The 25,881-nt window shown below is 41.3% G+C and overlaps 2 protein-coding genes across 2 annotated transcripts in view; both read left to right on the forward strand.

Annotated features, from left to right (window-relative positions):
• The window catches only part of LOC140844380 (RNA-binding motif protein, X-linked-like-2), an 85,000-nt gene extending 76,143 nt beyond the window's left edge, over positions 1–8,857 (forward strand). The window contains exon 2 of the mRNA XM_073216094.1: positions 8,723–8,857. The gene's annotated coding sequence lies outside the window, so the exon portion shown is untranslated. The remainder of the gene's footprint in view (positions 1–8,722) is intronic.
• Positions 8,835–14,060, forward strand: LOC140844381 (olfactory receptor 2AG1-like). Its single transcript, XM_073216095.1, has 3 exons — positions 8,835–8,921; positions 9,429–9,477; positions 12,752–14,060. The coding sequence occupies exon 3, from the start codon at positions 12,772–12,774 to the stop codon at positions 13,714–13,716; it is 945 nt and encodes a 314-aa protein (XP_073072196.1). The 5' UTR covers positions 8,835–8,921; positions 9,429–9,477; positions 12,752–12,771; the 3' UTR covers positions 13,717–14,060.
• Positions 14,061–25,881: the final 11,821 nt, after the last annotated feature.

Raw genomic sequence — 25,881 nt, forward strand, 5'->3', positions numbered from 1 at the left:
TTATGAAAATAGTTTTCTAACCATGGCAACTATTAATTATTCCATCAGTCCATTCCTCAGCAGTGATCTGTTGCTCCATTTACAGAGTTAGGCAAAACTAACATTTCAAAGGTATTGATTGATAGTGCCAACCTCCCTTTTAGCTCGCTTTAAATTGCATGAACTTATTGTTGCCTATTTTGTAGGAGAAATCTTACTTTCTGCCTTCACACAATATAATATATAAACTGTCTTGAATGACATTACCTTACATACATAATAAGACTGTCTTCATGATGCCATCAATGCACAAGGCAATATAGGCTCATGCAAAAATAGTTGTCTGACTTTGGATTGTGAAATATCCTTTATACCAAATGCTGACCAATACAAGTGATATAAAAATAGGATCTAAAAATTTTGCTGTAACCAACATTAATTAATGTTCACCAAAAAGAAATTTTCAGAGCATCTTGCAAAAATATCCCATAAAGTTAAACTTACAATGAGCACACTTGAAGACCAAGATACAGAATAGGAATATATACTTAGACATAACCAAGGCACTGAAGACATATGAATTATGTCTGTAATTGAGGAGACCAATCCCCTTCTAATTTTTTGGATTTTTCAGATTAAAAAATTAAAAACTAAGAGTGGAAGTGATAATTACATATAGATCCTGGCTACCAAACTCATATGTTAGAAACCACCACACCTTCCCACATATGACAGTACATTTAAAAATTACAAAAAGTCTTAAATGTATCTACTAAACGATGTGAAATGTGATGAAAAGTGAAAATTCAGGTAGGTTTTCAGATGCTTTGGGAGCATTACATACTTTTCCAAATACCCTGGTATTTAAGCCATCAAACATTTTGAACATCTTCTCTTTTCTATCAACATACACTTTCCTGACAATCACTAACCTTATATTATCACATCTGCAGAAATTCCAGATCTAAAGTCCCATCCTGACATCTTTCTAGCACTAATATCTAAAAACCTTTCTCTTTCATATCCAATCTACACTTCAAGTTCCATATACACCAAACTGAATATATTCTCATCACTCGCACATGTCCTCCTTCTCATGTACATAGTAATTCAGTTTATGGCACCATGAAAATCACCAATATTCACATTCACACCGGATGCCAAGTGGCATTGATTCTACAATGGGCAGACAGACTAGAATACATATGCACCCTCTAATTTCATTCTTACGATCATAATTGAAGCCCTTTTTTAAAACATTTTCTTACCTTTACTACTGTAATATTTCCCTGCTTCCTACTTCTTCTTCTCCTCTGTGCACTCTATTACAGCCCTGATCTGACATTTACCACTGCATCTACCTTTGCAGCCTTACCTCAAAGGCTATTGTTAAATGAATGCCAGCTTTATGAACCAATCTCTCTTCACTTTCTGGAACAAGCACACCACTGCACTTCCCTCCCAAATCGTACAGAAAATGCTCCTACTCTAGTCCAATCATCTGGTTTGGATGAGAACCATTTTGTTTCAGTGGAGTTTGCCCTTCCCAGTATGCTGTCAAGTTTTAGTTGTGTTTTCTGCATTTTGCAACCCAAAGTGTTTCTGTTACACAGGCTAAACTCCAGTTAGAATAAAAACATTGAGGATAAAGCTCAGTTCAATGCCATCTTGTCCAGAAGGCATCCCTGAATCTGCAAGCTTTCTATAAGCAATCTGCTCAGGTGTAATAGTTTATTTCCATCTCTCTGGTGGCATTCTGTAATTTCTTTCAACTTCTACAATGATATTAGTATGTGTATATAACTTCCTCCCCTTCTAAACTCTTGAGGTAAAATGTTGTATTATAAACCCCCAACAAGTATTTGTTGAATAAATGATTGGATAGATGAAGAAGCAAGTCTTTGCAAAGAATTCTCTAAGGCTTTTGGTCCCTCCCAGATGTTTGGCATCACAGGGACACATCATAAAAGGAAATAAATTGGGAATAAATGATGTTTTCCCTGAGCTTCCATTCAAATCATTGTAAACCAGTCGTATCACCACAATGTTGTAGCTGCATATCTACGCTGCCTTAACTTTTACCGCAAAGCACCTGCATTTAGCCAACCACACATACCAAAGTGTTTTTAACATGACTCAACTGGCATGGAGAGTTGATGACTTCTCAACACCCAGCTGAATACCAAACCAAATGTCAGTATTTTCACAGGGACTCTCTTAATAACATGGGGATGCCTGGGATTTCTTTTCTCTCATTAAGAAATGCCCTGGCCTGACTGTCTCTCATCCATTAGAATAACAGGATGGACATCTCTGTGGGTGGTGCCTGAAAGGATCAGGAAATCCCAAAAGTTTTATTTTCAATCCCTGTACATTTAGGTTTTTGACCTATTACAGTTGCAGACAACTGGACTGAAAGAAAATGTGATTGAACCTTAGCTATTGCAGTCTCTCTCATAGAGAACCTTCCATTTCAAACAGAAGATTTTACGTGAAAAGTGCTACTAAATTCATTTTCCTTCTAGAGCATCAGTAATACCAGCTACCCCACTACCTATCACTTTTCAACGAGATTCTATGACAAAAAATACAGGTCAAATTCCATGACTTAAAAAATACAGGTCAAATACAAGGCATCAAAAATACTTCCTCCAGTAACTTCTTTACTTCTTCAGAGGCTCATTCCTCATTGCTGGCAAATTTATTAGACATACTATTGAGATTTATAAAGGAAAGCATTTTTTTTTTCATTGCTGTGCTTAAGGGATGAAAATTCCCTTTTTTTTCCATCTTGTGCTGCATGGAGCTGATCCAAGGGAGTGACATACATTGATCCAAAGGGAGGTTCTAACAATTTTAGAGCAAGAATAAAGATGAGAAATAGGTCTGTATCTCACTTATTCATTTAAAATAATCCTTTCCAGTTGTCTTTCCTAAAAATCCTACACACAACCCTACTATGACAAAGCAAGTTATTGTCACTTGCTTTGACAGGTCATCAAACTTTCTATATTCTCACCTCAACTCTGCAAGATTCAGTCAACTTAAAACAGAGAACTGTAGGAAAACTTGAAGGTAAATATGGTGCATATTCTGGTTATGTATTCTGGAGCTTCATTTTAAGATTGGCTATTCATTGCTTAGGCAGGGAGGGACAGGACTAGAATGAGCCATGGGACAACAGAACCGGTGCCAGATGTAGGGTTCAGGTCAAGCCTGGCCTTCTGAGAGTGTGGCTAGTGTCTCTCTTGTTGAAGCCACACACTTCTCCTGGGGTTTCTGCTGAGAGGTTGGAGTTCAGGGGAGATTCCAGGCTGCTGTTAGCACTTGACTATCAAATCATTTGGACTATCCTTCCATGGGTCCATGAAATGATCAGGCCCTCAGAGAAAATGGAAAAATGGGACAGTAGATCCCTTGTCACTGAGGATGAGCATGGGGCCTGAAACCAGGATACTAAGTCAGAAAAATTTAAGAAAAGGAACCAAAGGAGAAGACAAGGTCTAGGACTTTTTCCACTTCTAGGTTATCTAGTTTGTTGGCATTGTGGTTATTCATAGTCACTTATATTCCATTTTATTTTGGTGAGGTGGTTTTAATGACCCTTGTTTCATTCCCAATTAAAGTAATTTGAATCTTCTTTCTTTTATCTTGAACAGTCTAGCCAAATGTTCATCCACTTTGTGGATGTCTTCCAAGAACCAACTTCTGACTACATTGATTTTCTCTATTTTTACTTTACATTTAGTTAATTTCTGCTATATGTCTTTCAGTATTTAAAAAAAATCTTAATTTTTCTTTCATTGTGCTCACTTTGTTTATTGTGTTATTTTGCTTTTCTGTTTCTATTTTTTTTGATGGACTGTTAAGATATTTGAGATCTTTCATGTTTTTTTAAACTGATGTGTAATTGACATATAACATTAGTTTCAGGTGCACAACATGAAGGCTCAGTATTTTTACATATTATAAAATGATCACCACAATATATATAGTTAACATCTGTCACCACACAGTTATAGAATTTTTTTCTTGTGAGGAGAACTTTTAAGATGTACTCTCTCAGCAACTTGAAAATATGCAATACAGTATTATTAGCTATAGTCCCCATACTGTACATTACATCCCTATGACTTACTTACTTTATAACAGGGAATTTGTACCTTCTGACACTCTTCACACATTTCAATCCCCACCCCTCCACCCCTGCATCTGGCAACTACTAATCTGTTCTCTATCTATGAGCTCAGTTTTTAATATTTTTGTTTAGATACCACATGAAAGTAAGGTCATATAGTATTTGTCTTTCTCATCTGATTTATTTCACTTCATGTAATGTCCTCAAGGATCATCCTTGTTGTTCCAAATGGTAAGATTTCCTTCTTTTTATGACCAAATGACATACATACATACATGCATATATATATATCACATCTCTTTATGCATTCATTAATCGAGGGACATTTAGGCTTTTTTGTATTTTGACTGTTGTATTATGCTACAATGGCCATAGGGGTGTAGATATCCTTTCAAGGTGTCCAGATATTCTCTACTGCTTTCATTTCCTTCTGGTAAATATCGAAAAGTAGGTTTGCTGGATCTTATGGTAGTTCTTTCTTTAATTTTTGGGGGAACATCCATACTGTTTTCCATTCTGTCTGCATCAATTTACATTCCCACCAACTATTCACAGTGTCCCCTTTTCTCTACATCTGTTGGGAATAAATGCGTTTTGGAGACTCAGGAAAGTCAAGACTGGTAGGTAAAGAAGGAATTCATTAAAGCAAGAATAGCGAGGAATAGCAGCTGCCTTGCAGGCAGCAGAGAGCAAGGAAGAACAGAGGGAGGAAAAAGAATCTCATTGAACTCCTGCTTGGCATAGAGCAGATCTTTGCCAACTCCTAAAGCCAGGGTTCCCTGGTGCCTGTCCAGTGTCTGCTTGAATCTACATGCACAGAACTAAGCCCCTACCAACCCAGGATTTGGGGGTGCCACAGAACACTGGATGGAGTGAAATTATGTTTTGAGGACTTCCCAAAGGCAAAGAAAGGAGATTGTCAGGCAGTCTACTAAGGATCATGATCATACAGCTCAGTCCTGCCCAGGTCACCCAGGAGATGGGACCTTGGAAGCCCAGATCAGAGCTCTCAGCAGCCCCTCCCTACTTACCTGGAGTAGCACAGAGAGAGTGACACACTTGAAGAAAGGGAACCTCAGAGAGGGGGCATGCTTAAGGGCTTAGAGTTTGGGATTTCATAGGGCCTTTTTGGTGAGGGTCAGCATAAGGCATGATGTATACAGGTGATTCATAGCTCCTCTGAAGTTTTGTCTCAACAACAGGGTTACTTAGGTACCTGTGTTGGTCTGGATCCTGGCATTCTGTGTCCACATGGGTCCATGCACAAATTGGAGGGCTATCTCCTGCCCTGGTTACTGAGGTGCTTGACTAAGGGGCTGGAAGAAGAGGGAGAACAGGGCATAGATTAAGTTAAAGAATAAACAGGGCCATTTTCGTGGGCTAAGTAGATTTTACAATGGCATGTTCTAATTGGTACAATGAAGACGTGGGCTATGCTCGAATACTTTTATCTGGGGAATATCTGGACATTCCAAGTCACTCCTGGCATTTCAAACTTCAGCTAATTAACTAATTAATTCTGTGAGTCCTTTCTGGCTCTCTGGTTTTATCCAAATAACATTTTGAGTCCCTTTTAATGGGTTTTATTGGCCTTATTTTCTCTCCACCCAGGTCATGTCTGTATTTCTGCCTAACACATCCTCACCAACACTCGTTGTTTCTTGTCTTTTTGATACTAGCCTTTCTGACTGGTGTGAGGTGATACTGCACTACAGCTTTGATTTGCATTTCCCTGATGTTTAGTGACACTGAGCACCTTTTCATGTGTCTGGAGCTTGGTGGGTCAGGTAACACTCAATCATAATGGGCAGCTAGGTCTCAGAGTAACTTGGTGGCCTATGGTTAACTGTTCAGTGTCTACAAGGCTCAGTAGTAAGGCAAAAACTATTTTAGAAAACCGTTTCTCTAAAGTCTATATAGACTTGGATTTACTCTAAAATCCTCAGGGCTTATGCTGTGATTCACCATCAAGGGTCTACGAAAGGCTACAAACAGCATCACTGTGTGCTACTGGCTACATGAGGAAGTGACCCAAATATCCACCACCCCCGTGTCAGCACTATGTTATCTGTTGGGTCATTGGCCCAGGTAGCAGAGAAGCTCTTATACCAGCCTGGACCTGCTGCAGAGCTTTCCCTTGTTCTGTCCCTCTAAACACTAGCAGCTTTTTGACCTATTTGGTAAATGAGTAGAGTAGCCGTACTACTCCAAAACCCAAATTTCTTTCTCAGAGTCACAGTGAAAACTGTGTTCTCCTACAGTGGGTGAGCAAGTCTTATGATAAAAACATTCTAAGAGTTGAAATTCCCAACCCTTTAGGCACCTTACTCTGTAGTACAGCAAGGCAAGTCTGATGATTCACTTTTATTTCCTGTAGCAGGACACCTCTGGGTCCATGTTTCAGCCAACCAATTAAACAATCTTCAAAACCCTTTCTAATCCCTTAAACTGAAACACTGAATCCAGAATCTCTGCTGAGTGGGCCCATATCAATCAAATGTCTATATTAAGCCTGATTCAACTTTTTTCATTCTACTTGATTCCAAACGCATAAGTTCTATCCCCACATAATTTCCAGATTTCAATCTGCATACATTGGAAAACCCACGCTTTTCGTTTGATATATAGCACATCTCAGGGGTCACTTTGCACCTTACCCTTTGAAGTCCGCTGGGACAAGAGTCTACTTATAGGGGTAAAAACAAAGAGGGATGGTGAGGGTGGGCCTGAGGAGAACTGGCAGTGATTTACAAGCAGCAGCCTCAGGGGAGACCATTACAGGTTCTTACAAAGGAGGGCCGACCTCTCATGCGGAAGAGCTGCTTCTGTTGGTAAGGAAGCTTAGCCGAACAATATCCCCAGAGTCATTAGGATCTTTCTGCAGGCCCCCAATCCCATCCTTTCCCAGCCACAGCCCTAACTTTAACAGTAGACACCCTGGGAACTTAGGGATTCAATGTGCATTATAACTCAGCCACTGGCAGAGTGAGTCTCTGAGTTAGTTTTTTCAGAAGCCTTAGCCAGAAGATGCAGAAGGGTTTCTTTAGGGCCATGTAAGGAGAGTAACATTTATCCACTTCCTCATTCCTTTCCTCACACTTGACAGGTGTTGGGCCAGGTCTGTGGGCCTTCTGAGTCATCAAACATCCACTCTCTGAGAAGCTCTGTCTCCTCGTTGGGGACAATTTCGAATTCCCCGTCCTCTCACCCACCAGCCAGGGAGCAGAAGGGAATGTAGAACAATCACCTATAGACTTCACTTTACCTTAGGGAAATGACCCCCTTATTTATACAACCCATGTGTGGGGAGGGAGGGAGACTGGTGGTATGCCACTGTGGAACGTCCAGAAATCCACCTCTTTGCAAACTGAACTGTCTAGACCTGAATTCAGATGTGAGCTACCCTGCAGTTCTCAGTATCTTCCACACTACAATGTAAAGAAGACAGAGACTATATTTTTCACCACTGTGTCCACTGTCCCTAGCACAGTACCTGGCACATAGTAGGAATTATCTAATTATCTGTTGAATTCATAAGTGAATCTCAGTAACAGACGAAAATTTGAATGGGCTAAAATAGGGGCCATTAGCACAGAGCTCTAATAACCTGGCTTAACTAAGCAGAGGCAAACACTTATGAACACACACATACTTTTTCAAAACATATCCGGAATCATGTCACTGAACAGCTCTTCCCCTGCCGTCCCTCTGATCCAGGCCATTGGCTCCCTCCTGGGTCACTGCAAGTCTCTCACCCCATCTCCTCCCTTCCTCTCTTGTCCCTCTAAAATCTTTAACAGAGCAACCAGAGAAGCTCTCTCAAACAGAAAATCACACATTTTGATGCACCAGCCAAAAGTCTCCAATAGCTTTCCACTTCGTTGTGGTAGGAGCCGCAGCGCTTGTAATGGTTCTACACAGGCGCGCTCCACTTATTTGTCTGCGCGCATCTCCAAGCACATGGCAGCTCATGCTGTTTCAGCTCCACTGGTCTCCTTACTGCCTGCCCTCCTCAGTGCACCTCAGAACCTTTTCATTGGCTGTTCTCTCTGCCTAGGATGTTCTTCAAGGTTTCGCTCAAAGGTTACCTTCTCAGTAAGTTCTGACCCAACCACCGTATTACACATACAGCTCTTCCCCATCTTCTCTGTTCCCGTTACCTTGCTTTTTTTAACCCCAAAGCACATGAAATATGCAGATATACAGTACAGTATTTATAATATTTTATTTATTCACTCCTCCATCCCCAAACATAAGATCCATGTCAGAAGGGAGAACTATTTTTTCATTGCTATATAATTTAGCACTTTTTGTCTAGTACAGAATAGAAAGTCACCAAATATTGAATGAGGAAAAAATAAAAGTATGGAGATAGAACACATGCATTGATCTGAGTTAATTTGCTCTCACACACTCATTTACGTTCAGTGAAAGAATAATCTCTTGAGGAAAGACTCAAGAGTCCTGCTTCCACAGCTCTTCTGAGTCCCGATCGGGTCCTCACTAAACCCCATGGTGTGGGCCGCAGGGCAGGACTAGCCGGAGACTCAGTCACTGTGCGTGCAGTCAGGGATGTGGACGTGGCCATCCGTGTCTCCTTCACAGGTGGAGGGCTCCCCTGGGCTGCAGAGCTCACTGACTGATCAAAGACAGCCGAGGCGGAAGGTCAGGAATCATGCTCAGGGGACTTGTTAAAATCCTATCTCCTAAGCCAGCATTCCCAGGGAGGGATCACGTCAGCTGGGAGGATTTCCCTTTAAACGAAACCTCTGAACAGAAGGACAAAGTCATTGTCATCACACAGGTAGGCAGAAAAGCCACCCCCAAAGACAGAGCCCTGGCTTTTGGCTACTGGGGAGAGGGAGGCGGGCATGGCAGGTCCCCCTGCGGGTCCTATCCTGTGTCCTCGCTCTTGGACTTGCCCTTCATTCATCTTTTCCTCCTGAGCCCAGTGGGAGTTGAAGTGTTTTTAAAAACCCGAGCAGTGACCTCAATCTAACAACTGATCCGTGGCCAGAAACATTCCCTCACTGGGGCACTGGGCTGGGGAAGCAGCCTGTCCTAACTCCTCACCCAAGAGAGGAGCCTGGCAACCTTTTGTTCCTGTGTGACTCCTCTCTCAGAAGTGCAAGCCAGGCAGAGACCAGGCGCCCATTCCCAGGGGGGCGCCTGAAAAGCCAGCAAGATGGGAGGAAATGGGCCCACTGACCTCACATACCTCCTCACTGCTGGGACCATCCACAATACTGGTGCAAAAGCCGCTTTATTTACTCCCTAATTTCTTTTTGTGCTTCTTGATCCCCCAAACAAGCTACACAGCCTGCAGTGAATCTACCAGAAGTGGCTCCTATCCCTGTGAGGTAAGGATTTCATCTCTGTTTGGGGATTATGAGGTGTCCATAAGTGAGTGCTTAGGAAATGAGAGTGGGACCTTAGGAAATACAGCTGGTTTGGAAGACCCCTAGGTCTTGGACTCTCAGTAATGTCGGTCTTATTTATTCATTCATTTATTCAACAAAGAAACCTTGAAGATATTCTATAATTCAGACACTGCTATGCATTGAACCAACATTACGAATAAGACACAATGCCTGTATTTAAGGGTTAGCATCAGAATCTTTGGATATAATATTCAGGGCAGCAATTCACTCTGAGAGAGGCAATGCAAGCTCCTAGATGGTAGTAATAACTAATGTTCTAAAGTATTGCAAAACCTTAACCAAGAAAAAGGATCAAGGGTATAAGAGATGGGAAGAGAGGAAAGAAATGGAGCATTCGTGGCAGAGGGAGATGCAGGTGCAAACTCCTAGAGGCAAGAGAAGGCAGGTTCGTGAAGAATTTCAAAATGATCAGTATGGAGGGAAGTGGGACCTGAATAGGGATGAAAAACGGAGGGGAGGCTAGAGGCCATAGTAAGAAATGAGGCAGGAGAGATCAGCCTGGCCAGATCATGAACTGTGTTGGATAACAGGCCAGGAAGATTGGAGCTGGTCTTGAGGACAATCATTAAAGTGTGTTCAGTAAGCACATGGAATCAGAGTTCATACATTGGGGTTTCTGTAACACCGCAGTGTGAAAATGGATTGTAGGGGATAAGACTGAATACAGGGAGATCAATTGGGAGACTGCTGTAGTAATCCAGGTGGGGGTAATCTCCAAGGATATTGACAGGATTGTGGAAAGAGATAAAACCTAATTTGGAAGACAGCAGGAACTCAAATTAATAGGAAGGCATAACCTCAAGGCCACTTCACTCACTAGGCTTCACATTCCTAACATCCTTGGTCACCATCTAAATTATAAGTAGTTATCATTTCAGCTACTCTTTTCATATTGCTGTGCATTTACTGGCCCTGAGCCAACCTCTTACTGCACACCTGACCTCACTCTCTTACCCAAGAACATTCCTTTATGTTGTCTGAAATCTCGGTCCTTCTATACAAATTGCCACTTCCTTGATCCAGAGCATATGCCTCCCACTTCCTTGCAAAACTGAATCCTGGCTCTTACCTAGGAAATTCGTACTCCTGGTGCCCTGTTTGGGGACCTCTGATCATTGTTCAGCACCCTGCCTCTCTGTAAGTTAAGAGGCATTCTCCTTGTCTCCCATTAGTATTTTCCAAACCATTACATCTCTATTCTCATGTAACATGTTCTTGTCCTTGAGGCTATTTCATTCTTTGGCATTTTTATCTCCACCCTAGACATTCCTTCACACCTTTTGAGGACTTCCGCACTTAGATCAGTCTTCTAATTGCCTAGATCTGTCATTGTCTTGGATGACTTTAGATCCATGGGAATGACCCATCTCACTTCCATATGTTTTAAATTCAAATAGCTTATATGCTTAGACAGTTGAAGCCAGCCATTCCAGTGGATTCACTATGCATTTTGCCCCCATTTATTCCTGCTCCACCTCTGGATTTGAAGTACATGATCAACTCTAATTATAACCTACTGCTCTTCCAATTCACACAGGCCTCAGGTTTCATAACAATTTTTCAGCCTCGAAGAAACTACATGTTCCATGATCCTTCTATTATTTCTCTTTTACTCAATCCTCTCTAGACCATTCTTCATCCTTATCCATCCTGAAGTGGTGGGTTTTGAAAATTCACACTCTAATTATCTCAGTTCCCTTGCACCTGTAATCTCTCATACTGTCTATTTCACAAATCTCCAACTCTACATCAGTGCTACCACCTTCTCTGATTCTGTACCAAAGATGGAGAAAAAAAATCTGCACATAAGTCAAAAAATTGGCACTATTTCCTGCCCTTCAACTATAACTAATCCCTCAATCCCATCAAGAAATCCTTTTGACTTAACTTTTTTAGCAACATGTTCTATTCTTCTCACCAAGCATTCAAAGCATCACTCTCTTCTCGAGCCTGGGTCCTCTCCCTTAGTAGATAAACACGCTTCCTTCCTGAGAATACTGAATTCCGATGTAATCGCTCTCTAACCCAGCGGCACTGCTTACTAGCTTCCCCTGATCTTATTCCTCCTTCTATTCATAAATATTCACATCCATCCTCACTTCTCTGCCTCGTCTTCGGAGATACAATTCCCATAACTCTGTCCAACGCCATGTTCTCACTCTCCTTAAACACATCCCTCCTGCCTTTTCTTGCATCTTGTTTTATCTTTAACTCCTTCAACTTGAGCCTTTCTCTGCTGGCTCCTTCTCTTCATTTTATAAATACTCAAAATTCACCCCCTACCCTGAAAATGATAAAAATATGAAAGCCTACCTTACTTTCCCTTTCACCCTTTCTACTTTCCAATCTTTCTACCTTTTCATTCAAAACTAGAAAAGTGTGATTTTCTACCCACTATATTTCAACTTCCCTACCTCCTCTTTACTCCTCAAATCACAGCAGTCTTTCTTCTCCTCGCACATTCTCCTGAAACTTCCATATCGATTTCCCAACAATACCCTTACTTCCAAAATCCATACCTTATGACTCTTCATGAGATGGATTGAATAACACGGCCATTAGGAAGTGGTCTCTGGCTCCAGAATACAGGGATCAAATTCAGGCTGTTACTTAGTCACTGTATGATTCTAGAAAGCCAAATAATATCTGTGTGCCTCAGTTTCCTTATCTGTAAAGTAGCTTTAATAATTGCATCCACCTCACAGGAATGATGGGAGAAAGCTCTCAGGATAGATCTGGCACATAATAAATGCCTAGTACATTTTGTCTATCACTATGACACTAACTCTCTGGAGCCTGGCCATGACTCCATGTATAGTCTCAGACACTTCTACAATTGTTCCTTTTCTTTTGAAGACTGCCTCAAAGACAAATTTTCAGAAAAAGACATTTTAAACTTCAATATTAAAGTATCTTTGCCAATTCTGTCCCAATGTTGTCATCCACAAATTACCCTTTGTACATTATTGCACAGATGGAAACTAACACTGAAAGAAATTATCAGAGGAGGAAATGTGCTCTTTTCACAATAGGTGATCAGTACATATTTGATTAATTCATGAATGAAAATTATAATATGGTATGATAAACTGAGCAACTAGTTCCTGCCAGCCTAGGGCTATAACATTCTAAAGCCAGCAAGTCCCCAGTGACCACATGAGAACTACCTTACCTAGATTTTGTGTAATTTCAGGTGACTAAAGAAACCACAGAATGGAGCTCTGGAACTCCACCCTGGGAAGTGGCTTCATCTTGGTGGGGATTCTCAAGAACAGTGGGTCTCCTGAGCTGCTCTGGGTCACAATTGCAGTCCTGTACATATTAGCCCTGACCAGCAATGGCCTGCTGCTCCTGGTGATCACAATGGACACCCGTCTCCATGTGCCCATGTACCTCCTGCTCAGCCAGCTTTCTCTCATGGACTTGATGTTTGCATCTCTAGTTACTCCCAAAATGCTAGTGGATTATCTGCGTAGGGAGAGCACCATTTCCTTTGGGGGCTGTGCCTTTCAGATGTTGGCCATTCTCACCGTGGGAGGTGCAGAGGACCTCCTACTGGCATTCATGGCCTATGACAGATATGCGGCCATTTGTCATCCTCTGAACTACATGGTCCTCATGAGGCCAAGGGTCTGCTGCCTCATGGTGGCCACATCTTGGATGCTGGCTTTCCTGAACTCTGTGATACACACCTCATATACTATGCACTTTCCTTTCTGCATGTCCCGAGTAATCAGGCACCTATTCTGTGAGATCCCACCTCTGCTGAAGTTGGCCTGTGCAGATACCTCCAGATATGAGCTCATGGTGTACGTGATGGGTGTGATCTTTCTTATGCCTACCTTTGCTGCTATCCTTGCCTCCTATATGTTTGTCCTAGTTGCTGTGCTCCACATGTCCTCGGGTGAGGGGAGGCAGAAAGCCCTCATCACATGCTCCTCGCACCTGACTGTGGTAGGAATGTACTATGGAGCTGCCATGTTTATGTACATCCAGCCCAGTTCCTACCATAGTCCCCAACAGGACAATATCCTCTCTGTATTTTATATTATCATTACTCCAGTACTGAACCCTCTTATCTATAGTCTGAGAAATAAGGAGGTAATGGGAGCCTTCAAGAGAGCATTGGGGAGGATTGCTTCTGTTTGGAGATGGTAGATGCCAATGTCAGGTGGAAGATCTGTGGCTTCTAGATGGGGCTCCATGTCTGCTCTTGGTCTTGAGCTATCTCCTTCCACGTTTTGAAAATTCTGAAAATCTGCCACACTAAAGGTAAGCCCTCATTTAGCCTTTGAGACCCAATTTTACTCTCAGCTGTATGTTTCAACAGTGAAGGATGAATTCATTTCTCTGATTACCATCCCAGGGTCTGACTAAACTTTCCCGTCTGTTCTGATAAAGATGGTCTTACTTGTGACTTCACATTTTTCTTCCTTTCAGTCACACAGGAAGTTAGTCACAATTTTTTTGATAATTCCATTTAAAGCAGGAAATGAAAAATTAAGAGGAAAAGGAAGGTATTGAATGAAGATACAGACATTAGGCATTACTAGTTGCTAGTGACAAAATTTCTCAATTCTTACCTCCCTATCAGTGTAAATTTGTAGTCATAATTCTAGATGCTTTATTGTGGACAGATCTTCCCAGGTTCATATCACCGCTCCAGATTCTAGAAAAATATTCCTATCAGATACCTATGTTTTGGGTTCTAGCTAAACCATTAAGCTGCAGTTGTGCAAGGACAGCCAAGTGCTTTCCAAGTCACACTGTTTACAAATAAGTTTCATTGCAAAATATCGATACTTTAAAGCTAGTGTGTGAAAGTAGTTATCACATCTGGTAGTAAGCATCATAATGCAGGAGCTCCCTGCTGGGAACATGCTCCTCTAAAGCCTCAGCTCCAATTCATACTGCTGAATGTGAGCAAATGTTTGAAATTGACATCCAAAATAGAAATGGTCTTTCCAAAATCTTTCCCATACGTCTTTCCCATAACCTCTTACACTCTGCCCATTACTGCATTATTGCAACTGAACTAGTCCAAGCTACTTTTCTTTATCAAGAGACCACTTTATTATAAAATAAGATTTCATTTTCCTAGATGGTAACTATGACCTCTATTGACACATCTTTTGATGTCACACTTCCAAAGTGCTAAATCCCACTACCCCACCAGTAGTAAGGACGCCTCCACAGCTCCTCCCTCCTCCTCCCAAACAACTTCAATCTGGATTCATCAGGCTTTGAGCTCTAATCACATGTATTTAATTCATTACTAAGGTCCATCTGTGTAAGACTAACTTATTTGAATAGTCATTCAAATAAGAATAACTTATTTGAATACAGCCATCTGGGAGAATGGTCCATCTGTATAAGACTAACTTATATGAATAGTGATCCATGGGATGGATATTAGTCATATTCCTTCCAAACATGAATCATAATCCTATATAGATATAACTATTGGCCTTTTCAAGTTATCTAGCCTGATCATTCTGTAATACGTCCAAGAAAAAAAGAGACACAGATAAATTTTTTAGAAGAGGTTCAAAGTTAGGCAAAATTATACTGATTCTCTTTTCATTTTGGATTTTAATATGGATATGGGTGCAATGATAACAATTAAATTGATTGGCCTCTGTAGTTAAGAAATTGCATCATTTCCTCCAATAATTAGTGAAGTTTAACCAAGCCAGCTATGTAAATATTCATCCTACTTTGTAGGAAAATATGAATTTATCCCCATCCATACAAATTCAATTTAAAAACAAAGTAGAATCCAACAGACTCGGCCTAATCAAATCCCAGGTCCCACCTCCCCAATGTTCTTAAGCACAGGAGAGAGAAAAATCTGCTAGTAAAGTATAGCAGTAATACAGTCATTAAATCAGAATGAAATCACTGATTTCATTAAAGCATAAATCACCTGAACTAAGATAGAGGAAATCAATGGAAAAGGAGGGATTTCAGAATTACTTATAAGTTAGAAATGATAGAACTTGGTGCCTGATTTATTACAGCTTAAGGAAAAGAATTTAATGAAATCGTGATTATCATATTCATAATATACATGAATTATGAGCAGGGAACTTGCAATGTCTAAGTCCTACCCAGTACACTGAGGTGGCGACAAGAAGCAGCCTCCTCTCCTCTGAGGCCATGCAGTTGAAGAGCCCTTTCCCATAGGTTCCCGAATCCATCACATATACTTACTTTTGTCTCCCCATTGGATTTCACAGATGACCACGGGTGACAAGGAAGTATGTTTCTTCCTCTTGGGGGATAAGGAGAGTGGATCATGTGAACTTTGCTTCTCCTTTTATGGGGCCACAGATGCATTACCTATCATCACTCTTTGCTGCGGTCCAGGACTATCAGGAGGGCAGTGTTGAGGAGGGTACCCAAATGTCACACTCATTTACACAGTCTTCCAAACTGGATCAGTTTGGAAGGATTTACCCTGAAAAAAGACATGAGAGAATTAGTGTAACTAGTAATTATAATGGTTGGTTTATTATAGAAAAATACAGAAGAAGTCATATACATCAAGTGACTAGGAAAAAAGCTAAGACTGTAACCCTTAACCTTAAGACTCTAGTCCTAAGGTCACCTCTCAAACGTCCTGCAGTACCGCTACCTGATACGTATCCCTGGCTCCAAGTAAGTTTTTATAAGGCAAGGTAGTGTTCTAATGCTGCAGAAAATAAGTACTGTAAAGGGTGCTTTTGTCCTGCCAGTAGAACAGGGATTAAAAATTGACCATGTCCAAAGATTTCAAAGATGAGTAAATGTAGATTTACTAAAATAGCCCTGGTTCTTTCTTTACATTGTTTTTATTTAACAGAGAAAAGGTTTTCTTTGTGCTGAGAATAATCAAGCTGTCCCCTTTGGAACTTCCATCATATATCCAGAGTCCATAGAATCCTGTTTGTCTCAATTCAGACATGGCCTGAACAGTAACAGGGGAAGGAAAATGGCAATAGCACTTTCTCAGTGGTGGGACAGATATTCAGTACTTGGCTCACCACTCACCTTGGGTATCTCTAGCAAGCATAGAGTTCATGCATTCATTTATGAGGAAAATTTAGAAATGCAAAACACATAGAGGGTTACAATATTTTCCATATAAAAGGAAATAAACATTGATGAGAAAATACATCACTAATTTCAACCTAGAATCCTCACAAAAATATGAATCTGTCCTGGTATTTAGCATATGTTCAAATACTTGATTTTATACAAATTATATCAAATATACTATTTTTCAGGAGAAGCTAAGATTATTGAACACTGGTCACCGCAATCTCTAATGAACTATAATTTCAGACCCATTTTAATAGAGAAATACTGAGGGAGATGCAAGTTTCTACTTTTCTGGGGATTTAAGTAAAGGATGTGTAGATATCTGCCTGCATGGACTTTACATTCTTGATTTTGTTTCCCAAAAGAGAGAAAGGATGGTAGGCCACCTCAGGCCCAGCGCTTGCAGAATTTTTTCTTTGTTCAGGCTGGAAATACTAGAGAGTTACAGAATTCAGCATGATTAAAAAAAATGCAGAAGGTCCCATGGCATCTCATTGTGTGTAGATATAATAGAGTGAGCTGTGCCCACAGAGAACCCTAGGGAATATTCTGTGTGCATCACCTCTCAGGATCTCTTCCCAGGAATCCTCTCAGAATAAGATGCATTTCAGTGTTGATGCTTCTTAATAAGTGTTTACCTCATCAAAGAACACAGTTGGAGTTGGAATAAAATCACTGAAAAGTCCAGGTCATGCGCAGCTGTTAAGAGAAAGATCTGAGAATCACTGGGATCCAATACCCATCTGGATCTGCAGCTTGGATCGCCTGATGGCCCTCTGAGGGACCCAGTGTGAGGTCCCCATCTCTAGAACAAATTCATCCTAGGTCTCCAGGTAAGAAAGAGGAAGATGCTAAGAGACCAAGTCTCTCCAGACCCAGAAATCTTGAGTCTCCCTGGGAGAATGGTCATGTCCTTATTTTTTATACCTCTGGACTATATGGAAAAGATTTTTCTTTATTTCTATTCTCTGGAATCCTCAGCCTTGGAAATCTTGCTAATCGGTTCTCCTTTAGGAAATCAGTTTGTGTTGTGAGAAACCAAAAAAACAAAAGAACCATTATCTCTCAAAGTATCTAACCCTTTTTAGCTCCCAGAAACTTCCTATACTCTGACCTTTCATCTCTGTTAGCATAGATGTTCTTTTTCTTTTTTACTTTTTCCACATTTTCTTCAGCTGATACTCACTGGATTCATAGGGCACTAACTAGGATGCAAAGCAGAGCTTCTTGCAAATTTGCCATCCATTTCATTGTACAGGAGGTGGGAAGGAGCCAGATCTCAGTGAGTGGTAATGTTGGGTGTGTGGGCACCCCCTGCCCCAGTACCCTGGTACTCAAGTTGCTATCACATTACATATGTCCTTTCAGGGGCTAAAAATGAGAAAGGGAAGAGGATTGCATACTGAGGGCCTGTTCCACTGGAAGAACAATAACTACCACTGATACCCTCTCACCTAACCAGTAGTTCAGGTGCTCATAGCCCATTTCTCCTCTGATTGGTCACATGATCTCCCATTCCAAGGAAATCATAACACTAGACCAGTATCAGCTGTGCTCTCCGAAGCCCACAGAGTGCTTTCGAAGAATGGTTAGTACTTAGGAGTGTTTCAATGTATGTGTGCGACAGTGACTGTGTGTTGTGGAAGAGCCTGTTCATTCCTGAGTGCGTAAAGTTATGCATACACTCAGTCAGTGAACATTTCCTGAAAATTTACTACATGCTGCGTGATGCAAACATATAGATGAGATGGGATTACTACCCTGAATAAACACAGACCTGTGTCAGGGAGACAGGCTTAGAAACAATCATATATTACTCAGTAAATACCTTTAAAATCACATTATTACATAAACAGGTCAAAACATGAATTGTAAAAGTGAAATATGCAGGGGCGGAGCCAAGATGGCGGCATAAGTAGAGCAGTGGAAATTTCCTCCCATAAACACATAGATCTATGAAAATATAACAAAGAAAACTCTTCCTAAAATAGAGACCAGAGGACACAGGACAACATCCAGACCACATCCACACATGCAAGAACCCAGCACCTTGCAAAGGGGGTAAGATACAAGCCCCAGCCCAGCGGGACCCGAGCGCCCCTTCCCCCGGCTCCCGGCGGGTGGAAAGAAACGGGAGCGGTTTTTTTTTTTTTTGGTGAGTGCTTTTTGGAAGCATTAAAGGAACAGGGACCCTGGTGCTAGGGAGGTAGGGCAGCAGGACCGGTGAGCGGGTGCCTGGGACTGGCGCCTGAGGACAAAGAATATCACGCGTTTTTCCCTTTTTTTTGGCGAGTGCTTTTTGGAAGCCTTAAAGGGACGGGGACCCAGATGCCAGGGAGGCAGGGTGGCGGGACTGGTGGGTGGGTGCCTAAGACCGGCACCTGAGGACGGAGAAAAATCGCGTGTTTTTCCCCTTTTGTTTTTCTTTTTGGTGAGTGCTTTTTGGAAGCCTTAAAGGGACAGGGACCCCAATACCAGCGAAACAGGGCAGCAAGACTGGTGAGCGGGTGCCTGAGACCGGCGGCTGGGGACAAAGAAAATTGCGCATTTTTCCCAATACTGGAGAGGCAGGGTGGCGGGACCGCTGGGCGGGGGCCTGGGGCTGACGCCTGAGGACAAAGAAAATCACGTGTTTCTCCCTTTTTTTTTTCTTTTTGGCAAGTGCTTTTTGGAGGCCTTAGGGGACAGGGACTCCAGTGCCAGGGAGGCAGGGTGGCAGGGCCGGTAAGCGGGTGCCTGGGACCGGCGCCTGGGGACGGACAGGGTCGCACGTTTTTCCCTTTTTTTTTTTGGCGAGTGTTTTTTGGAGGCCTTGGAGGGATGGGGACCCCAGTGCTATGGAGGTAGGGTGGCAGGACCAGTGGGCGGGTGCCTGGGACCGGCGCCTGAGAACAAACAATATCACGTGTTTTTCCCTTTTTTTTTTTTTTTGGCGGGTGCTTTTTGGAAGCCTTGAAGGGACAGGGACCCCGGTGCTAGGGAGGCAGGGCAGCAGGACCAGTGAGCGGGTGCCTGGGAATGGCGCCTGAGGACAAAGAAAATCACGCGTTTTTTCCATTTTTTTTTTCTTTTCCTCTTTCATTGTCGCTGTTGTTGTTTTGGTTTGGAGAGTGATTTTTGGAAGTCTTAAAGGGGCAGGACAGGACACTTAGACCAGAGGCAGGGAATCTGGGGATCTCTGGGCACTCTAACCCCCTGGGCAACAGGGAGCACAGAGGCCCCTTACGGAGATAAATAGCCTCCCGGCAGCTCCCCCTCCAACGGGGCTCCACCATTTTGGAGGAGCAGACCCAGACAGGCTAGGCCCACAGCAACAGTGGAGATAAACTCCATAGCAAATGGGCAGGTAGCAGAAGCCCTGTCTGTGCACAGCTGACAAGCATAAGCCACTAGAGGTCGCTATTCTCCCAGGAGAGGAAGGCCACAAACGAACAAGAAGGGAAACTCTTCCAGCGGTCACTTGTACCAGCTCTGCAAACTATCTCTATCACCATGGAAAGGCAAAACTACAGGCAGACAAAGATCACAGAGACAACACCTGAGAAGGAGACAGACCTAACCAATCCTCCTGAAAAAGAATTCAAAATAAAAATCATGAACATGCTGACAGAGATGCAGAGAAAAATGCAAGAGCAATGGGATGAGATGCAGAGAAAAATGCAAGAGCAATGGGATGAAGTCCGGAGGGAGATCACAGAAGTGAAACAAACCCTGGAAGGATTTATAAGCAGAATGGATAAGACGCAAGAGGCCATTGAAGGAATAGAAGCCAGAGAACAGGAACGTATAGAAGCTGACATAGAGAGAGATAAAAAGATCTCCAGGAATGAAACAACACTAAGAGAACTATGTAACCAATCCAAAAGGAATAATGTTCGTATTATAGGGATACCAGAAGAAGAAGAAAGAGGAAAAGGGATAGAAAGTGTCTTTGAAGAAATAATTGCTGAAAACTTCGCCAAACTGGGGGAGGAAATAATCGAACAGACTACGGAATTACACAGAACCCCCAACAGAAAGAATCCAAGGAGGACAACACCAAGACACATAATAATTAAAATGGCAAGGATCAAGGACAAGGAAAGAGTTTTAAAGGCAGCTACAGAGAAAAAGGTCACCTATAAGGAAAACCCATCAGGCTAACATCAGACTTCTCGACAGAAATCCTACAGGCCAGAAGAGAATGGCATCATATATTTAATGCAATGAAACAGAAGGGCCTTGAACCAAGGATACTGTATCCAGCATGACTATCATTTAAATATGATGGCGGGATTAAACAATTCCCAGACAAGCAAAAGCTGAGGGAATTTGCTTCCCACAAAAAACCTCTACAGGGCATCCTACAGGGACTGCTCTAGATGGGAGCACTCCTAAAAAGAGCACAGAACAAAACACAACATATGAAGAATGGAGGAGGAGGAATAAGAAGGGAGAGAAGAAAAGAATCTCCAGACAGTGTATATGACAGCTCAATAGCGAGCTAAGTTAGGCAATAAGATACTAAAGAAGCTAACCTTGAACATTTAGTAACCACGAACCAAAAGCCTGCAATAGCAATAAGTACATATCTCTCAATAGTCACCCTAAATGTAAATGGACTTAATGCACCAATCAAAAGACACAGAGTAATAGAATGGATAAAAAAGCAAGACCCATCTACATGCTGCTTACAAGAAACTCACCTCAAGCCCAAAGACAGGCACAGACTAAAATTCAAGGGATGGAAAAACATATTTCAGGCAAACAGTGAGAAGAAAGCAGGGGTTGCAGTACTAATATCAGACAAAATAGACTTCAAAACAAAGAAAGTAACAAGAGATAAAGAAGGACACTACATAATGATAAGGGGCTCAGTCCAACAAGAGGATATAACCATTCTAAATATATATGCACCCAATACAGGAGCACCAGCATATGTGAAACAAATACTAACAGAACTAAAGAGGGAAATAGACTGCAATGCATTCATTTTAGGAGACTTCAACACACCACTCACCCCAAAGGATAGATCCACTGGGCAGAAAATAAGTAAGGACACACAGGCACTGAACAACACACTAGAACAGATGGACCTAATAGACATCTATAGAACTCTACATCCAAAAGCAACAGGATATACATTCTTCTCAAGTGCACATGGAACATTCTCCAGAATAGACCACATACTAGCTCACAAAAAGAGCCTCAGTAACTTACAAAATATTGAAATTCTACCAACCAATTTTTCAGACCACAAAGGTATAAAACTAGAAATAAATTATACAAAGAAAACAAAAAGGCTCACAAACACATGGAGGCTTAACAACATGCTACTAAATAATCAATGGATCAATGAACAAATCAAAATAGAGATCAAGGAATATATAGAAACAAATGACAAAAACAATGGAAAGCCCCAACTTCTGTGGGACGCAACAAAAGCAGTCTTAAGAGGAAAGTATATAGCAATCCAGGCACACTTGAAGAAGGAAGAACAATCCCAAATGAATAGTCTAACATCACGATTATCAAAGCTGGAAAAGGTAGAACAAATGAGGCCTAAAGTCAGCAGAAGAAGGGACATAATAAAGATCAGAGAAGAAATAAACAAAATTGAGAACAATAAAACAATAGCAAAAATCAACAAAACCAAGAGCTGGTACTTTGAGAAAATAAACAAAATAGATAAGCCTCTAGTCAAACTTATTAAGAGAAAAAGAGAATCAACACAAATCAACATAATCAGAAATGAGAATGGAAAAATCATTACAGACTCCACAGAAATACAAAGAATTATTAAAGACTACTATGAAAACCTATATGCCAACAAGCTGGAAAACCTAGAAGAAATGGACAACTTCCTAGAAAAATACAACCTCCCAAGACTGACCAAGGAAGAAACACAAAAGTTAAACAAACCAATTACGAGCAAAGGAATTGAAACGGTAATCAAAAACATATCCAAGAACAAAACGCCGGGGCCGGACGGATTTACCTTGGAATTTTATCAGACACACAGAGAATACTTAATACCCATTCTCCTTAAAGTGTTCCAAAAAATAGAAGAAGAGGGAATACTCCCAAACTCATTCTATGAAGCCGACATCACCCTAATACTAAAACTAGGCAAAGAACCCACCAAAAAAGAAAATTACAGACGAATATCCCTGATGAATATAGATGCAAAAATACTCAATAAAATATTAGCAAACAGAATTCAACAGTATATCAAAAGGATCATACACCATGACCAAGTGGGATTCATCCCAGGGAAGCAAGGATGGTACAACATTCAAAAATCCATCAACATCATCCACCACATCAACAAAAAGAAAGACAAAAACCACATGATCATCTCCATAGATGCTGAAAAAGCATTTGACAAAATTCAACATCCATTCATGATAAAAACTCTCAGCAAAATAGGAATAGAGGGCAAATACCTCCACATAATAAAGGGCATATATAATAAACCCACAGCCAGCATTATACTGAACAGGGAGAAGCAGAAAGCATTTCCTCTGAGATCAGGAACAAGACAGGGATGCCCACTCTCCCCACTGTTATTTAACATAGTACTGGAGGTCCCAACCACAGCAATCAGACAAAACAAAGAAATACAAGGAATCCAGATTCATAAAGAATAAGTTAAACTGTCACTATCTGCAGATGATATGATACTGTACATAAAAAACCCTAAAGACTCCACTCCAAAACTCCTAGAACTGATATCGGAATACAGCAAAGTTGCAGGATAAAAAATTAACACACAGAAATCTGTAGCTTTCCCATACACTAACAATGAACCAATAGAAAGAGAAATCAGGAAAACAATTCCATTCACCATTGCATCAAAAAGAATAAAATACCTAGGAATAAACCTAACCAAAGAAGTGAAAGACTTATACTCTGAAAACTACAAGTCACTCTTAAGAGAAATTAAAGAGGTCACTAACAAATGGAAACTCATCCCATGCTCATGGCTAGGAAGAATTAATATCATCAAAATGGCCATCCTGCCCAAAGCAATATACAGATTTGATGCAATCCCTCTCAAATTACCAGCAACATTCTTCAAAGAATTGGAACAAATAATTCAAAAATTCATATGGAAACACCAAAGACACTGAATAGCCAAAGCAATTCTGAAAAAGAAGAATAAAGTAGGGGGGATCTCACTCCTCAACTTCAAGCTCTACTACAAAGCCACAGTAATCAAGACAATCTGGTACTGGCACAAGAACAGAGCCACAGACCAGTGGAACAGATTAGAGACTCCAGAAATTAACCCAAACATATATGGTCACTTAATATTTGATAAAGGAGCCATGGACATACAATGGTGAAATGACAGTCTCTTCAACAGATGGTGCTGGCAAAACTGTACAGCTACATGTAGGAGAATGAAACTGGACCATTGTCTCACCCCATATACAAAGGTAAACTCAAAATGGATCAAAGACCTGAATGTAAGTCTTGAAACCATTAAACTCTTGGAAAAAAACATAGGCAGAAACCTCTTAGACATAAACATGAGTGACCTCTTCTTGAACATATCTCCCCGGGCAAGGAAAACAACAGCAAAAATGAGCAAGTGGGACTACATTAAGCTGAAAAGCTTCTGTACAGCGAAAGACACCATCAATAGAACAAACAGGAATCCTACAGTATGGGAGAATATATTTGAAAATGACAGATCCGATAAAGGCTTGATGTCCAGAATATATAAAGAGCTCACACGCCTCAACAAACAAAAAACAAATAACCCAATTAAAAAATGGGCAGAGGAACTGAACAGACAGTTCTCTAAAAAAGAAATACAGATGGCCAACAGACACATGAAAAGATGCTCCACATCACTAATTATCAGAGAAATGCAAATTAAAACTACAATGAGGTATGACATCACACCAGTAAGGAAAGCTGCCATCCAAAAGCAAACAACAACAAATGTTGGCGAGGCTCTGGAGAAAAGGGAACCCTCCTACACTGCTGGTGGGAATGTAAATTAGTTCAACCATTGTGGAAAGCAGTATGGAGGTTCATCAAAATGCTCAAAACAGACCTACCATTTGACCCAGGAATTCCACTCCTAGGAATTTACCCTAAGAACGCAGCAATCAAGTTTGAGAAAGACAGATGCACCCCTATGTTTATCGCAGCACTACTTACAATAGCCAAGAATTGGAAGCAACCTAAATGTCCATCGGTAGATGAATGGATAAAGAAGATGTGGTACATATACACAATGGAATACTACTCAGCCATAAGAAGTGGAAAAATCCAACCATTTGCAGCAACATGGATGGAGCTGGAGAGTATTATGCTCAGTGAAATAAGCCAAGCCGGAGAAAGAGAAATACCAAATGATTTCACTCATCTGAGGAGTATAGGAACAAAGGAAAAACTGAAGGAACAAAACAGCAGCGGAATTACAGACTAACAGGTACCAAAGGGAAAGGAACTGGGGAGGATGGTTGGGCAGGGAGGGATAAGGAGGGGGAAGAAGGGGGTATTAAGATTAGCATGCATGGGGGGGAGGGAGAAATGGGAGGGAGGACTGTGCAACACAAAGAGGACAAGTAGTGATTCTACAACGTTTTGCTAAGCTGATGGATAGTAACCATAATGTGGTTTTTAGGGGGAACCTGGTATAGGGGAGAGCATAGTAAACATAGTATTCTTCATGTAAGTGTAGATTAAAGATTTAAAAAAAAAGAAAGAAAGAAAGAAAAGGGGGATTACTCCTTGATAGGATAAAACTATTGGTAAATCAAAGATCAGCGCATGGTTTAAATATCCTTAATGTTGATCACTTAAAGGGTGTCAGATGATCAGCTATGGAGGTACTCTTTTCTGATAATATTCCTTTCTCTTAATTAAAAAAAAAAGCAGTTCCTGTGTGCTGACCTCCAATGAGTTCTACACAGTGGTATAGAGGGCATGTCAAAGTGTGGGCAAAGTGTCTGTTTGTTTCTATGCAGAAGATCAAGGCCTAGCTTGACTACCCAGAAAATGAACTAAGATATGATATGAGGAGAAGCTTCCGGCATCAGCACTCTCTGGAGGACTTGTGCCGGGGGATGATCATCAAAAAGCCTCCACAGGGATCCGGACGATGCTGCGGTTGTGGCTGCATCCACCCCACCGTTTCCTGGACTTGCCATTGGAATGAGGAGGGAGATGTCTAGGCTGGCATGTGCATACAGTGAGACAACAAAATTGACCGGATCTGTACTGTTGGAACTCAACCAGGAG

This window comes from Manis javanica, chromosome 11 (genome assembly GCF_040802235.1).
Source record: "Manis javanica isolate MJ-LG chromosome 11, MJ_LKY, whole genome shotgun sequence".
NCBI classification, from domain to species: Eukaryota; Metazoa; Chordata; class Mammalia; order Pholidota; family Manidae; genus Manis; species Manis javanica.